Below are 14,505 nucleotides of genomic sequence, written 5' to 3'. Positions count from 1 at the left end.
TGAGTAGGTTTAACGTTGAGTTTTATAAGGGCACCACGGGGTGACCAGCCCCTCCCCACCCAGCCCCACCCCTCCCACCCAGCCCCACGCTCCCCACCCAGCCCCTCCCCACCCAGCCCCTCCCCACCCTCCCCACCCAGCCCACCCTCCCCACCCAGCCCCTTCCTCCCCTCCCCACCCAGCCCCTCCCTCCCCACACAGCCCCTCCCTGCACGAAGGACGGACACAATAATCACCTGTGGGCTGGTGGAACCAGGAGGTTCCTACCAGTAATATATACACGTTATTGGTCTGTAAGCGGAAAACATATTTTGTCTGCACTGCTAAGGCGAATGCACCTTGTTGTCACACTTCTGGAAGGCCAATCGGTGGGCAGACGAAACTATTTTCTATTTTCTGAAGTTGAGATACGGAGTTGATGATTATTATTATATCGCAGGTTCGCGAGAGACGGCAGCAGAGCAGCTTGGGGAAGGGCAAGCGGTAGATTGATCAGAGGCTGATATTCCCACAATGCTTTTCCATCTTTGCACGCGTTGAACATTTTTTTTTAAAGGTGCGGGTGATAACTTTCATACAAAGAGGTTGTGTTTTTTTTTATTCCAAAAGTAATGTTAACATCACAGTGATTGTGCATGATAAACAAGCAATAGGTACAAACATTTGTTTTGTGTGGATCAGATACATACGAATAATAGTGAACTTTAAAACAGATAGGAAAATTACTAATTAAAATAATGTAAAAAAACAAACGGTCCCTAATGTCAAATTTTACATTTACTAGTTGGGTATTTCGGTAAAGTCACGTCGATAGAAAAATAATAAGAAAAATCACGACGTTTCGATCGCAACACAGGCAATCGTCTTCAGGTGAGAGATTGCTTGTGTTGCGATCGAAATGTTGTGATTTGTCTTATTATTTTTCTATCTACGTGACTTTACCGAAATACCCAAAGAGTATGAATTCCTGCAGTCACGAAAGTTTTAAGTCTAAATTTTATATTCTTAAGAATAACTTGAAATGAAAATGAAATAATACATTAAATTTATAATTTTAAGCAGTTCATCCTATTTTTTTTATTTTTTTCACAACTCTTTAGAAGATAACCCACCGATAATGAAACCACTAAGTTTACTACGAAAACAACGTTCACTCGTTATTAAGTTAAATGATTGATAAGCCAACAAAAATGTTCACAGTTACAAATTAGGCATAATATTCACTGACTTGTTTTCTGTGTTATGGTAATTCCGGAAACACCAGGGCACAAGAAATATTTGTAACGACTGTCATATTAACTGCATTTACATCCACTGCAAAGTCTAAACGTCAATCTGAATTTGTAAACCAACTTCCAGAAATGCATTTAAGCAGTTTAGCATAAGGCTTTGTATCAGCATGGACATTAAAAAAACTTCTCATATAAAAACACAACATTTTATCTCAAGGTGAAAACATTTACAATCCATATTTTTTTTCAATTAGGGGAATTCAACTGTGTTGGTTGCAGGAAAACAATTCACAGATTAGGAGGTTGTCACGTTTAATATTGGGCTCGTGTATAATTATTAAGTCACCTTCTATGTCACCAGAAATGAATAATCACACGTTGCTTTAACTCAGACAGCAGGTGCTGGAGGAGTTTAACTAGTATAACAATTAATGGTTCGCTCAGTCTGTTAAAACGTAAAGGCGCAGTCCTTCACTTGCTTGCCATCTCCATTGCAGGCAGAAGCATCTCCACTCGAGGGCGCTCGAGAGGGTAAGTTCGGCCTACTCTTTCACGCTGGCCAAATATCTTCAGAAGCGGAGGCAGTACTGCACACTTTACCCCACCACGCATGATCTACCAATCAACTGAGTGTGGTGTACCCATCGATGGTTCTTGGTGAACAGTGGGGGAGGGGGGCTGCATTCCCGTTTCCCATTCCGATGACGTACGTTTACGTCATCATCTTTCGCGTACGTCATCGGAATGGACTCGGAAGTAAAAGAGCATGCAGGAGGGCGTGTGGCACAGTTCTGGTACCAGCTATCATAGAGTGCGGTCATGTTGCTACAGTTCTCTGCGGCGCTACGCCTTTCTAGACAAATGAATGCTAACCCCTTGCGCGTCCCGAGATTCAGCGGTGAATGGGACAACCCACCCTGTAACTTGCAGACGTCTCGGAACGAAAAAAGGGTTAAGATGAAATACGTGCACCATTTTTGCGATGACCTCTAAATTGCAAGTCCGATGCGCTGGCCATTACATCGCTGTGGCAGCATCGAGTAGAGCTCTGTGATGCACACCGGTTCATTACGGTTGCGCATCGGAGACAAAATCAATTAAGCGGCTTCAAAAGTTACACATTCTCTTACAAAACATTTTCTCATCTCCTTCATCAGCCACGTCGACATTTCGTGGAGAAGGTTGCTGACGGCAGGGCTACACGTACTGTGAACCGACATACTTCTAGGTTTTTTCGGTAAAGTCACGTAGGTAAAAAATAAAAATAAAATAATAATACATGAAAATAACTCAATTAAATCACGACGTTTCGGAGGCAACACAAGTCTCCGTCTTCAGGTGGGACCATCACAGCTTGAGTTATTTTCATTTATTATTATTTTATTTTATTATTATTTTTTACCTACGTGACTTTACCGAAAAAAACCTAAGAGTATGAATCCTTGCAGTCACGAAAGCTTCAAATCTGTGAACCGACGCTTCAACAGTGCAGACCTAAGAGACCGCACATTTTATGCTGCGCAAGTAGTTACATTTATGTTCCAAAGGCAAGGCCTTTCTGAACTTCTCCCCTCAACCACCCACGACGGTGCATCTCTTAAAGTGTACCAATTCATCTCATCCAAATATATCTGTAAACCAGCTCAAGCCTCCGGTAAATCACGTGACCCCTGTGTGACCACACCGACTCTGAACCCTTCCCCCCTCTCTCCGTCGCTGGTCCCCTGTGGAAACAGACGCCGCTCCTCGTGCAGCCCCCTTCCTCCCAATCCTCATCTTTCCCTGATGCATTCGCGGCCCCGTTTCACTCTTCCCTTTCCATTCTTTTCCTCCCTCGTCGCTCATTCATTCGCTTCTCTCTTTGCATTCCCCCCCCCCAGTACATTAACATCCCTCGGCTCGAATCACCTTTCCCGTGGCTTTGCCGTAGGTGAATAGTTTATAATGCAAATGGATTCATGTTCTTGGTTCTTTCGGTAAAGTCACGTAGAAGGGAAATAATTAAATAATAAAAATAAAACTAAATTATCACGATGTTTCGATTGCAACACAAGCAATCGTCATCAGGTGTGAAAACCACAGCAAGAAAATTTAAAAAAAATTGGCGTTTTTTTATAATAAAATAAAATAAAAAATGTACTTGGTGTGGTTTTCAGACCTGATGATGATTGCTTGTGTTGCAATCGAAACGTCGTGAGAATTTTATTGTTTTATTTTTATTACTTTATTATTTCCCTTCTACGTACCTTTACCGAAAGAACCAAGAATATGAATCCCTGCAGTCACGAAAGCTTTAAATCGAAATGCAAATGGAATTTCTAAACATTGCCAGTGCCTAATAATTGGGTGAGCATGTCCTTTATGACACAGAGACCCAATTACAACGTAGACCCCTTTGTTTGTGGAAGTAATGAGCGCACTTGGGATATGTTCCCGATTTTATGAATCCAAAAAAAAAATTGGATTACACATCTCGTTTTGTACTCATCAGAACATTTGACGTCGCAAGGCATAGGCGTCATTTCTGCCGGAAAGTCCATCGCTATGGAAATTCCTACGACACGCAATGTAATGTTTCAAATTAAACGATTGAAACATACAAGTGTTTGCATCAAAGTATAGTTCCACCAATGTACGTTAAACACTCTATGATGAATGTTTAAAAACATTAGAATTCTCACATTTACTGCATAAAAAATGTTAAGCTATAAATTGAATACATTTAAATTGGGCCTAAAATTTGAATGTAATAAAAGGAATACTAGACTCATCCCGAGCATGCATGCAGAAGAGACAAATACCGTGGTTGGTTCAAATTAAAATCGAGATTTACTGTTAGTGTGTCTACCTATTCGTCTCACTTTACACCGGGATGCTCTGACAAACACGTGAATTGCCCCTCTGTCACATGGAACATGTTGACCAATCGCAGCGCACGTGGGGTGTGCAACAACTCAATTTGTGTTTGAATGGGGATACATCAGTCAAACTTGGGAAAACACAGCGGTGGGTTGGTGAGAGTGTAAATAAGAAAATCCGTTTTCCAAGTGTAAACATAAAACATTTCTAAAATGTGCATTTAAATTCAACGTTCTCATGATAACGATTTTCATTTGCTAAACATTACAACATACCTTTTAGTTTATTTTAACCCATGTAAAATCAGGACATTTTCCCCAATAACTGTGGTTCTAATTGTGCGTTAAAATGGCTAAATTGTTTGAAAGTTAATGTTGTGCTAATGCTATAGATGAATTTCCGTATTTAACAAAAAAGATACAAAACAGATCCAGACAAAGTACAAAAAACAGCTACATCGTATGTACAGGGGAGGGGGGTGGGTGTGTTTGGAATAATCAGTTTTTGTAGACAATTGACTGAAAACACAGGGTAATAATGTCATGTACAGGAATGCTGTGTTTTTATTCGTATGGTGGAGAATTGGCGTTTGATCTTGAATTACTGGCCCGAGCAAATTGGCATAAGCGTATCAACGGTCAGTGTTTAAAAGCAAGGAGTAATTCAATGAATTATTACATATGTACGCAATAGCTATTTTTGCAAACTTTGTGCGTAATGCAGGTTTCCCTCACTTTTAAGCAGGTTAGATTATCGTGATTTCACGTAGCTAACCAATTTATACTCGAATTCACTCCTACACGCCTATGCCATCGGACCTGGGACAACACTCTTTGTGTGTGTGTGCCGTGCCCGCCACTCGGCAGACAGTCGTCTTGTGCTGTCTCGTTCTGTGTGTGCACTTTCTTTAAATGCATCTACAGCGACCGTACAAAACACGGGGAAACCTGCACATCAAGTTTGAAACCTCGATGGTGGCCAGTGGTTCATCGTTAAATTTAGAATTCCCCTACCCCCCCCCCCCCCCGACAGAAAAGAAAATATACCGCTTCAACGATTTCCTCATCGGTTGCGCAAATATCACATTTAATTTGCGAGAAGGTTAAGGTTAATCGCTCGGCGCCAGCACTCCCGCTGCTGATGATAATTCAAGATCAAGTACAAATGTCGTTGGAAATGTGTAAATGGCACAAACTCAAAACAAACCTGGTTGTAAGGATGGCAGTTGCGTTCGTGAGGCTTTAAATGAATGTCATTGAACTAAAACACCAAAAAAAGGTTTTCATTTTACTCTCCGACAGAAATTTCCCCGTAAAATTTGGCATTTTCACGGCACAGTTAACCCTTTCCGGGAGGGCCTTGTGGCACAGTTTGACGCCATCTATCATAGAGTGCAGTCGTGTCGCTACAGTTCTCTGCGTTGAGTACAATGTCTCTCTGAATAAATTGAATCTCGAAGCGCTGAACCGCTTGCACGCTCCCGGGATCCACCCTGCAACTTGCAGATAGCTCGGAACGGAAAAGGGTTAAGTGTTTTTTCCGTGAGAAGATGACACATTAACTAGGTGAAAAGAAAACACACCTCAATATTCGTACCTCGTGGCAGGATTCCAGAATTTTGTAGTCGGGCTGCTGCACTACATTTGTGTACGGTAAAATACAGAAAGACATAAATGTTCACGATATGATGACTCCCGCGATATCAGTTTTCACTAACTTTGTGACTGTATTTATAATTGTTATTGGGGTTTTTTGTGCTTTCCTATACTTACGGTATGATTAAAGATTAACTTGAAAAGTTCTTTAATCGCAGGTTCACTCTACACCAACAGTTGATACGTCTTTCTCAACGTTACACTCTATAACGCTTATAACACACACACGCTGTCAGTTATACAGGAAGGAAATAGTTAATGAGACAGACTTAAAAAAATTGTCACATCCTATAACCGCTATGAAGTAAAATACTCCAAGACGATGTTTAAAAAACACTCATTAAATGGGTAAAATCTATTTATTTGGAACATTAATTATTGTTTGTTATTTCACAAATATTTCGTGAGGAAATAAAATATATAAAGCAACAAAAAAAAGGCCAACTGTAATCACTATGTGATAATATTTTGCACAACAGACGCTATGGTTATCACGATTCCTAGATCGTACGATATATCCTGGTATAGCCATATCGTGTAAACGTTACCTCGGAGGCTAAGGTTGGTGTGGACCCCGCAGACTTTGAAACTCCCCGACCCGACAGGATGTCCCCAAGGATTGGCGGGATGGGTTCTTAAATAACCCATCTGTGTGGACCTTCGAGTGGCATAAACTTCTCCGCCCACACACAACACCCATTGACAAAGGAACTGAGGAAACATCCCAACGCACGTATCCTCTTTCAAAGCATCGTGAGACACATATTGGCTTTTGTGGATCACAACAACAAAAAAAACACAACAAATTGAACCAAAAAGCTAAGACGTGTGTGAACCAACTCATACAAAGAAACAGAGCCTGGGAAATCAAGAAAACAAATATTTCCACTGTTGTTGAATACAAATCTTTGACGCTATCATAATCCTTTACAACCAGGTTTGCACGTATGGCGTGTACGGATGCGCGTATGTTTGTGTTTCGTGTCCGCCTGTATGAAACCGTGGAGCAGATTGCTGTGCACGTGTGTCTGTGTGGGCACGTGTGGCAGCAGGGAGCTGCCCTTGGTACTGATGCCCTGGGCAGGCCACGCGTACAGGCGTCCTGCGGCTTCCCACGCCTACGTCACCTCTGTGATAGAAGTAGCGTGGTTCTGGTGGGAGGTTGGGGAGCAGAAACACACACACACAAGGACGAAAAGTCAGGCACATGCATGGGATTCTGCTCAGATTTCACGAAATCACTCGCCCTCGGAAGTATTCTTTTTAGCAGTACAATCGCTGATGGGTAGCTGTCAGAGCAAAGAGCATTTCCATATTTGCAAATTGTCCTTTTTGCTCCGGTTTGTTGTGCAACGCGTTGATCATTTCGTCTGGTTTTACATATGGTGAGGCCCTAGGAGCCACACAACTATAAACTAAAGACTAATTTAAATTGTAACAGCTTTACGAGTTATTGAGAAGACGACAGTTTATGCGTCTATTGGTCTCTTCGTTAATCTTTGGGTCCCTGTGAGTACATTGATATATGTGTGACTCTGTAGGTTTATGTGTGAGTCTGTTGGTATTGCGTGAGTTTACGGGCCTCTGTGTTAGCCTATGGATCTCTGAGTCGATGGATCTTTATGCGTGAGATTATGGGTCTCTGTATCAGTCTATAGGTCTCTGTGTGACTATGCGGGTCTCTGTGTATGTGGATCTCTCTGGGTCTCTCGCCACCGTGAGCGCCACGGTGGTGAGATGTTAATTACATCGCCTGCTATACAGGAGGTGCATGGGTTTGATCCCGACGCTACTGCCTGTATATTTTGAGTTTGCATGTTCTTCCCGTGTTCACGTAGATTTTCCTCTGGGTCCTCCGGTTTTTCCCTCCACATTCAGAGTCAACATGCGTTTCGAGTATTTGGCTGCTGTACCTTTCCACATGATGATAAGCCACTTCGTTGAGCTATCATTTGTGATAGCCAGGTCGCTTCTGAAAAAGAGCTACATAGCTCAGTGGGCCTGACCTGCTAAAAATATATATTGTAGTTAAATAGTTACTAGAACCTGTGTCCACTGTGAGGGATCTCTGAGGAAGCTAGTTGGATTCATTCACAAGCCAGACAAAGATTTATAGCTGCTACTTCGTCCACAACTATATGAAAGCAGAAGAATGAGATTTCAGAATGTTACGGCGGTGTCATTGGTGAATAAACCGCCTCCAAGTCTGTTACTAATTATTGGGACCTCAAAACAGAGTTCTGATCTTGTGAGGATTTATATTTGGAATACGCTGACCAGACAGACTCAGAGCAGGTCACTCGTGCTAGCTTTCGAGGCACATCACTCAATAATAATATTATTATTACGATATTTAAGATGTCAATGTGGTTCCTCAGTGAGCATAGGGAGATGATTATATTCTGTTTACAGCCCTGAGTCAATTGGGAGGAAAAAAATCCACGTTCCTATGAGAGGGGTGGGTTGAAGCAACAACACAGTGCTTATAGTCCATTGCACTTTTAAATTGACAACCCAAGTTTGATTTCCGGTCACGGCTAACATCAGTGGCATGTGATATCCAGACCAATCCCAGACATCCCCTTCACCAACACGCACTGAGGGGCCGTCCATAAATGACGTCACGCACCTGGGGGGGGGGGTGGGGTCAGACATTTGTGACGATGTATGACGAGGGGGGTGGGGTTGAGAAATGTGACATCACATCAAAATGCGCAACTTTAAATAAATATAGAATTGTTATAACAACACTAATTGTTATAACAACACTCCTACAACATCAGAGTGCAGCGCCACGTTAAATACGCACTACAATGACAATAGTTTACAGCGATTTGAAGCATGTTTTATTTTCAAAATGGAAATATGGTTTGGGGGGGGGGGGCAGAGCTTTGTGACGTCATACTTGAGGAGGGGTCTGACTTTTTGTGACGCCGTGTGACGAGGGGGGGGGGGGGGTAAAAAATCGTCCAAAATCGCGTGAAGTCATTTATGGACGGCCCCTGACCAACAGGGTGAAGTATATCCAAACAACCCCCCATGATTGAAAGATGTGGGGAGGGCTTCATCCAACAGTGGATTAAGGGCTCCACATAACATGACAGATGCAGGTCTTGTATGGATGAATGTTGAACTTGCCACAGTGTAATGGAGTCTCTCATCTCTCGTCAGCTGTTATCATGATGTGTCCTGCCCCATTTCCACTTGATTTCCCTTTGCTTTAGCAGTAAAAGGAACAAGATTTTTCATTTAATTTTTTTACAGAAAAGGGAAATGTCTAACTTTTTAAGTTGTTTCTTAATTAACGGCCATTTGTGTGTACGTATGTTGAACTTCTATCCCACTGTACGTAGCCAACCGTGCTGATCGGAGATGCGGGTGAAGGACAACAAACTAAAAACACAAAGTAGTTCGAAATAAATTCGTTTTCCATTCAGAATAACAAAAAAACAGTTGGCTTCCTACACAACAATACATATTTTATCCATCATCCAGAGATGAAGGGCTAATGCCTCTCCCTGGCCTGGGATTTCAGTTTATAACGTTCCATTTGTGAAACACGACACCACTCAGAGTACTGATGTAGCATGAGGTACATCGCTGTATCTACTTTATAGAGATATCCGTTGAGTGAGAAAATTATTTTTCCACAATTTTTATATTTTTAAGAAACACCATTTCACGAAGACCCCGGGGCCACTCCAGGACACGCTGGCGGTCTGTGCATAGTAGTGTATAGTATAGTAGTATATAGTGTAGTGTATAGTGTAGTGTATAGTAGCGTAAAGTAGTGTATAGTGTAGTGTACAGTAGTGTATAGTGTAGTAGTGTATAGTGTAGTGTATAGTAGTGTAGTGAATAATAGTGTAGTGTATAGTGTAGTGTACAGTAGTGTATAGTGTAGTAGTGTATAGTGTATAGTGTAGTGTATAGTGTAGTGTATAGCGTAGTCTATAGTAGTGTGTAGTCTATAGTAGTGTGTTGTAATATTGTGCTGGAGGTCTGGACCACCCTACTCAACAAGCTGACGCCACGATCCTCACCAGGACAAGTGGACTGAGAAACGAACGGACGAACCGTTTTACACTGGGAATATTATTTTTACCGGTGCACCAAATATTTTTTTAAATCACAGACATGAGAACTGTGTGCATACATGCACTAGATATATTCATGAAATTTCTTACACTTTTTATTTTACTTTGTGAGCAATTGCAATTGATCACTCTCCTTTCCAGACTTTAAGTTAAAATGTATTCATGGTTTTTTTTTGCATGCGGTGCATTCTATTGGCCTTGCATCCTTTGTGCTGGTTGTACCGTGCTTTTGCGCGACCTTGCCATTCGCAACCCGACCATGGACAGCTGTTTTTCATTGTTTTTTGTGCGCGTTTTTTTGGCTGCTGCTGTGACAATGTTTCTACTGCGGAACCAGTTCCCCATCGAAAATGGGCATTTATTTCCCCGTGGCTTTTATCTGCGCCAAAATAAGCCGACAACCTTATACTGAGCACGTGCACGCGGGAGAGTATGTACGAGGACGCGTATATGTTGAACTTCTTTCGCACCGTACGTATACAACCGTGCTCATCAGAGGTGCGCGGGAAGGACAACAAACTAAACACAAAAAGCAGTTCCAAAGAAATGACCTTCCAAACGTGAGAGTGTGCAGGCAGCACTTAACAATATCCCTCTGGAGTCTGCGAGTAAGGCGGGATGTCTAACCGGGCAATGTGCTCACTTGAATTCAAATTGTGCTAGCTATGCCAGCTAAATTCGACGCGATGTCACACAATGTCACATCGCATGCAGGGCACACGAACACAAGCGTCCATGTCTGCGCATGTGTGAGTGTGTGAGTGATTTATTAATTCACCAAATCGCACACCTCATCAGTGTAGCGCTCATTAATTGAAGGGTCTTCTCATCAACATCATCGGCCATGATCGATTCACTGCTGGATGAAGGATGACACAATATCCCCCCTTGGCCTCGCTATGCAACAATCCACAAAGCTGATACAGACGAACGGGCTACGTGCAACGCTTTTAAAAACGTTCTTCGTTGGGCACATTGTTACATTGCTTCTAAAACCACTCCAACCTACGCTTACCAACCCCTTTGTTCCACCATTTTGATGAGGGCCCACCTTCAGTAGGCAAACAGGGGTATTCTCACTCTGACGGGTGTTCCAACCATGTCCCTCACACGGTTACGTTGAGTTGCTTCGGGAACTTGCGGTACCTACATTTGCGTCCTTCCCTCAGTCATAGCCTCAGGTTAATGTCCATTGGTAATCGGTGACAACCAGCCAAAGGCATCGTCACAAAATGGCCGACCTCGCCCAGAAAATGTGATAAAGGCGCAGGCCCTGCAATTTCACGCTCGCTACCACTGCTGGCAGAAGGGCCTCCACTACAGGGGAGCTCTGGAGATTCTAGATTTGAAGCTTTCGTGACTGCAAGGATTCATACTCTTAGGTTTTTTCGGGAAAGTCACGTAGGTCTACCTTGGCTCCTCCCCCCTCAACCTGTATATATACAAAGTCGGGTCTCCTGGAATTTATCTTTACTTGATACAGCAATCGTGCTGTGACGGTTCCTCCTGAAGACGGAAGCTTGTGTTGCCTCCAAAACGTCGTGGTTTTTATTTTACTTTTATTAATTATAATTTTATTTTTTACCTACGTGACTTTACCAAAAAAACCTAAGAGTATGAGCTCTGGAGAGCCCGCTTCAAGAGACCTTGGAAGAGGTGAGATTACCCCACCATATGTGGCCTGTCAATCGACTGCAGTGTACCCATCTACACTGCCCGAGTGGACAGAGGCCGTGGTGGGGGGATTTAAGAAACCTGTGACGTTGTTTCCACTGCCACGCCGGGAGAGTGAACCCGAGCCCTCCCGATTGCCATCCCAATGTGCTAACCACACACGGAGGCAGCATCTGACCTTGCATGTGCTGTTATTACATTTCGCTGGAAAATAACGCTTAATGCCTCGGTCCGGTTGAACGTGAAGATGGTTGCCGCATCACGCGGTGCTTGCAGATGCCCTTTTGTGGCCGTCTGGAACGCTTCTTCCTTCGGATATTAGGAATCCCCTAGAGTTATACACTTTTAAATAATCTCGATTGAACTGCTTATTATTGTGTTTAGTTTGTTGTCCTTCCCCCCACCCCCACACCTCTGATAAGCGCGGTTGGCTAAAGACGGTACGAAAGAAGTTCAACATACATACATGAATACTTTAACCCTTTCCCGTTCCGAGACGACCGCAAGTTGCAGGGTGGGTCCCGTTCAGCATTCATTTTATTCTGAGAGGCATAGCGCCATTGTTTTTAACGACATTGTACTCACCGCAGAGAATCGTAGCGACACGACCAACACAGTCTACGATAGCTGGTGCCCAACTCTGCCACACGCCCTCCCACAATGGCCTCGGTACCCATAAAGTTATTTTATTGAGTTTTTTCTTCCGATTCCGTTCCGATGACGTACACGATGACGTACACGACGGCGTACACGTTCGTCATCGAAAACGGAATCGTAAGAAAAAGGCCTATGACGTACTTGTACATACGTCATCGGAACGAGAAAAGGGTTCAGCCAGCGAGAACAACGCAGGGGTCTTCGGCCAGCGGCGGACCCGGTCACGGCTGTCGTGTTGCACGGCGGGTGACGATAAATACCTGGGTGGTGTTGCGGGTGTCAAGGGGGCTCTCGACACGCGGCAGAGCGAGCAGCGACATGCCGTAGGCCGCCTCGTGCCGTGGCTTTGCCGCCAGCACGGACTGCCGGCGGAAAGTTGTGAACGACGCAAAAGCCCTGCCGGCGAACGGAGACATTTATGAAGTCATTCATTCATTCGTTTGTTCATGCGTTCGTGAATTGTTCATTCACGGACAGTTCACGGAAATTGTAAACGGTGCAACATCCCTGCTAGGGAACAAAAGCCTTCCATTTGTTCATTCGTTAGATCATTTATTCGTCCAATTGTTTGTTCATGCGGTCATTTAATGGTTCACATGCGGACTGGTGATTGAGGTTGTGAACAATGCAAACTCCCTGCCGGGGAATAAAGCCGAACATTTATTAATTAGTGATTTAATTCATTCATTCACTTATTTGTTCATTCGTACATTGAATAATTCATACATGGGCTGGTGCTTGAAGTTGTGAACAATGCAACAATGGTAACTCCGTTGTTCAGTCGTTCACTCAGTCGCATCCTGCCGACAGAATTGGCTTACGATGCAAAACCACGATCAGTATGCAGAGACATTCAATCATTCATCCGTTGGTTAATCCAAGCATCCGTCCTTCCAGTCGTTCGTTAAACTATTTTAATGCATTCGTGGAATGCGATTAATGTGCCACATGCTACAGCCTCAGGTCTCACAGTGGGACATACGGACCCCACGTCCCCGATTCTGTGGTGCATGCACAATTACGGAAATTCCACAGGCACATTACATAAGCAGAGAAACGCGCGCACTTGCAACCACACGAAGAGGAGGGGCAACATAATCCTCATCGTCACAACCACGCTCCAGCTTCGATCATTTAATAATTACATTAAACTTTGCTCTTAAGGCATGAAATATGCATGTAAGAGGAGAAACAGTTAACTTTTACACAACGTGGCAAGAATAGTTGCCGGTTCAACGAATAGAGTTGACATGCACGGTGCATTTATTCACTTAATTCCGTTGAAACGAACACTGCCGTGCAGTGCTGATTCTCAGACACTGCACAAGTATTTATTTAATGCCGAGTCAACCTAGGAGAAGCTAAATACAATGGCTCATTGGAATTCATGGCTGGAATTGAACTCAAGCCAACGAGAATAGTAGCTGTTGTTGTTTCTGTTGTTGTTACTGTTGATATTATCAGTATGTAATTTCCTACTCCTGGGCAAAGGACTCTCCAAATGTACTTCCGTTTCCCCCCCTAGCTCCTGTCCAGTCGTGACCTCCGAACTCTGTGATGTCTCGCCCCAGTCTCCCACTGTTTCGCTTCCTTTCTGCCGGTTTAATGTCGGTCTCTCATCAGCTGTCATCACGATGTGTCCTGCCCCATTTCTACTCGATTTCCCTTTGCTTTAAACAACAGCAAAGGGACAAGAGTTGTCATGTTATTCTTTAACAGCAAAAGGAAAAGTATACCTTTTTAAGTAATTTTTTTCATTAACTACCATGTGTGTGTATGTTGAACTTCTTTCGCACACTACGTAGCCAACCGTGCCGTTCGGAGGTGCGGGGAAGGACAACGCACGAAACACAAAAGAGTACTTCTCAAGAAACGAGTTTTTTGTGTAATCCATTCCTTGGATCACGCACGCACACAATTGTTACCAAGCACTATGACTACTACTTCTCATGCAGACAGTAGTGGGGCACACTGCACGATGAACCGGGCTCGCCTAAATGTCGATTGCCAGCCACACGGCGAATATGGAAACTCTTGTCCTGCCCTCCACCCCATCGCCAGCCTCCCTCTCCGCACCACTCCCCCGGCCTGTCCTTCGCCAACTCACAATGACCATCACCGTGAAGTACAACAAACCCCCCCCCCCCCCCCCATTATGGACAAAGCATGAACTATGTTTATGTTTATTTTACCAGGTAAGGCTCACTGAGCTATATAGATTATTTTTTAGAAACGGCTTGGCTATCACAAACGACAGCTCAACGAAGTAGCTGATTGCATGGACATTAATAGCAGGCAAAAATACGCCCATTGATCCTTAATGTATATTTT

General features: G+C 43.5%; 1 protein-coding gene across 1 annotated transcript in view; it reads right to left on the bottom strand.

The window, feature by feature from the left end:
• Positions 1-210: 210 nt before the first annotated feature.
• Positions 211-14,505, bottom strand: part of LOC133349233 (phospholipid phosphatase-related protein type 1-like) — a 55,136-nt gene continuing 40,841 nt past the window's right edge. The window contains 3 exon segments of the mRNA XM_061562559.1: positions 211-6,897; positions 12,435-12,548; positions 12,550-12,570. Of these exon segments, the coding sequence (XP_061418543.1) occupies positions 6,865-6,897; positions 12,435-12,548; positions 12,550-12,570 (168 nt within the window). The 3' untranslated portion in view covers positions 211-6,864.

The sequence above is a fragment of the Lethenteron reissneri genome, chromosome 4 (genome assembly GCF_015708825.2).
Source record: "Lethenteron reissneri isolate LAM-NWPU_2019-01 chromosome 4, ASM1570882v1, whole genome shotgun sequence".
NCBI classification, from domain to species: Eukaryota; Metazoa; Chordata; class Hyperoartia; order Petromyzontiformes; family Petromyzontidae; genus Lethenteron; species Lethenteron reissneri.
Note: the sequence above shows the minus strand (reverse complement) of the source record. Positions and strands in the feature narration are given on the sequence as shown.